The 1,516-nt window shown below is 34.7% G+C and overlaps 1 protein-coding gene across 3 annotated transcripts in view; it reads left to right on the forward strand.

The window, feature by feature from the left end:
* The first annotated feature begins 21 nt into the window (after positions 1-21).
* The window catches only part of LOC116852365, a 1,927-nt gene continuing 432 nt past the window's right edge, over positions 22-1,516 (forward strand). The window contains exons 1-2 of one of the 3 annotated variants that reach the window (XM_032832643.1): positions 22-631; positions 734-1,259. In XM_032832643.1, the coding sequence (XP_032688534.1) occupies positions 373-631; positions 734-1,188 (714 nt within the window). In that variant the 5' untranslated portion in view covers positions 22-372 and the 3' untranslated portion in view covers positions 1,189-1,259. Of the gene's footprint in view, positions 1,260-1,358; positions 1,503-1,516 lie in introns of those variants that run through there. The other 2 variants (XM_032832642.1, XM_032832641.1) reach the window with 2 other exon arrangements.

A 1,516-nucleotide genomic window follows, 5' to 3' on the forward strand; every position in this document is an offset into this window, starting at 1 on the left:
GTTTAACCGTTTCATGGATATGTACGGAAGTATGTTTTTCACTGAAGAAGTTTTGGAAATAGCAGAAGATATTGAAGAAAAGAAAAGAAAAATCGCAGAATTATCTTCAGACAGCGACGACGAAAAAGAACAGAAGTTGGAAAAAATTCCATTTGGAATGAAAATTAAAGCTGTGCAACTCGCGGAATTACATCCAGAGTGGTCGATCAAGTCGCTACGTTCGAAATCAACTCGATTATTAAAAGATAGATCACAATTGGCAAGATGGAAAATCAATATCGAGAAAGGTGGTACGCGATATGAGCCATCAATAATAACGTGTACGATAGATTTGTTGAAACGAGAGATCAAAGAGGACTTGTGACAACACAGATGCTGAAACAGTGGGCAATGACTGTTGCATTTCAATTTTTGAACGGCAATTTCGAATTTAATGCTTCTAATCATTGGGTAGCAAATTTTAAAAAAAAGCACAATATATCGCAACGACACGTGACAAAATACGTCAATAAAAAAGAGAGATCGACGTTTGAAGAATTGTCAGACATTGCAGCGAAGTATCAACAGCAAACAAGTAATATAATTACATATTTTGATCCGGATTATATGATAAATACCGATCAAACTGGATGTGAGTATAAGATCAGCAGTAATCGCACTCTCACTCACAAGGGTGAAAAAATGACAGAAATTGCTGTTCAGCAACTTAACAAACTCACACACTCCTATACAGCACAATACGCCATGACATTGTCAGGAAAATTATTGCCAAAAGTCTTCATCTGCCTGCAAGAAGTTACCGGAAAATTTGGTCCACGAGTTCAGAAAAAAGTCGACAAATGGATGGCAAAATATACAAACGTTTATGTCACTTCCACAAAATCTGGAAAACTGCAGAGTAACACATACGAGGAAGTTTTGGATAATATTATACAGCCTTATGTTAAAACGGAACCATTTTTGTATATTATTGATTCATGGGGTGGTCAAACATCTTCCATCTTACATCAATTAAAATTTACGGATGAAAATGGACTTCCAACGTGTACCTTATCTATAATACCACCGAAATGTACACCATTTTGTCAACCATGCGACGTTTACTTCTACCGACAAGTCAAAAATTATATAAGACGCATACAAAATGCTCCGTATCTTTTGAAGCATAATAAGGAGATCATGTCTTGATAGGATATGATAAAAATCCATTCGCTTGTACACCATCAATTGTAGGCTCCACTGTATGAAAAAATGTTAAGGTAAATAAACAATCTTTGACAATGAATAATTTTTTCCTGTAATAAAAATTTAAAGAAATGAAATATTTAAACTACAATTATATTTTTATATTATTATAGGTATGCTTGGTATGCTGCTAAACTTACGACGAAGAAAGAGTTTTTCTCCAACGTCAACGCTGTTGCATTCCCTGAGGAATTAAAGAACAAAAGATGTGAAGATTGCGAAGATTTTGAATCAGCATTTATTCAATGCTCTCATTGCCGCACATTCTTAT

Source organism: Odontomachus brunneus, unplaced genomic scaffold (genome assembly GCF_010583005.1).
Source record: "Odontomachus brunneus isolate Ranch 3 - 2012 unplaced genomic scaffold, Obru_v1 Obru_scaffold_219, whole genome shotgun sequence".
Classification (NCBI taxonomy): Eukaryota; Metazoa; Arthropoda; class Insecta; order Hymenoptera; family Formicidae; genus Odontomachus; species Odontomachus brunneus.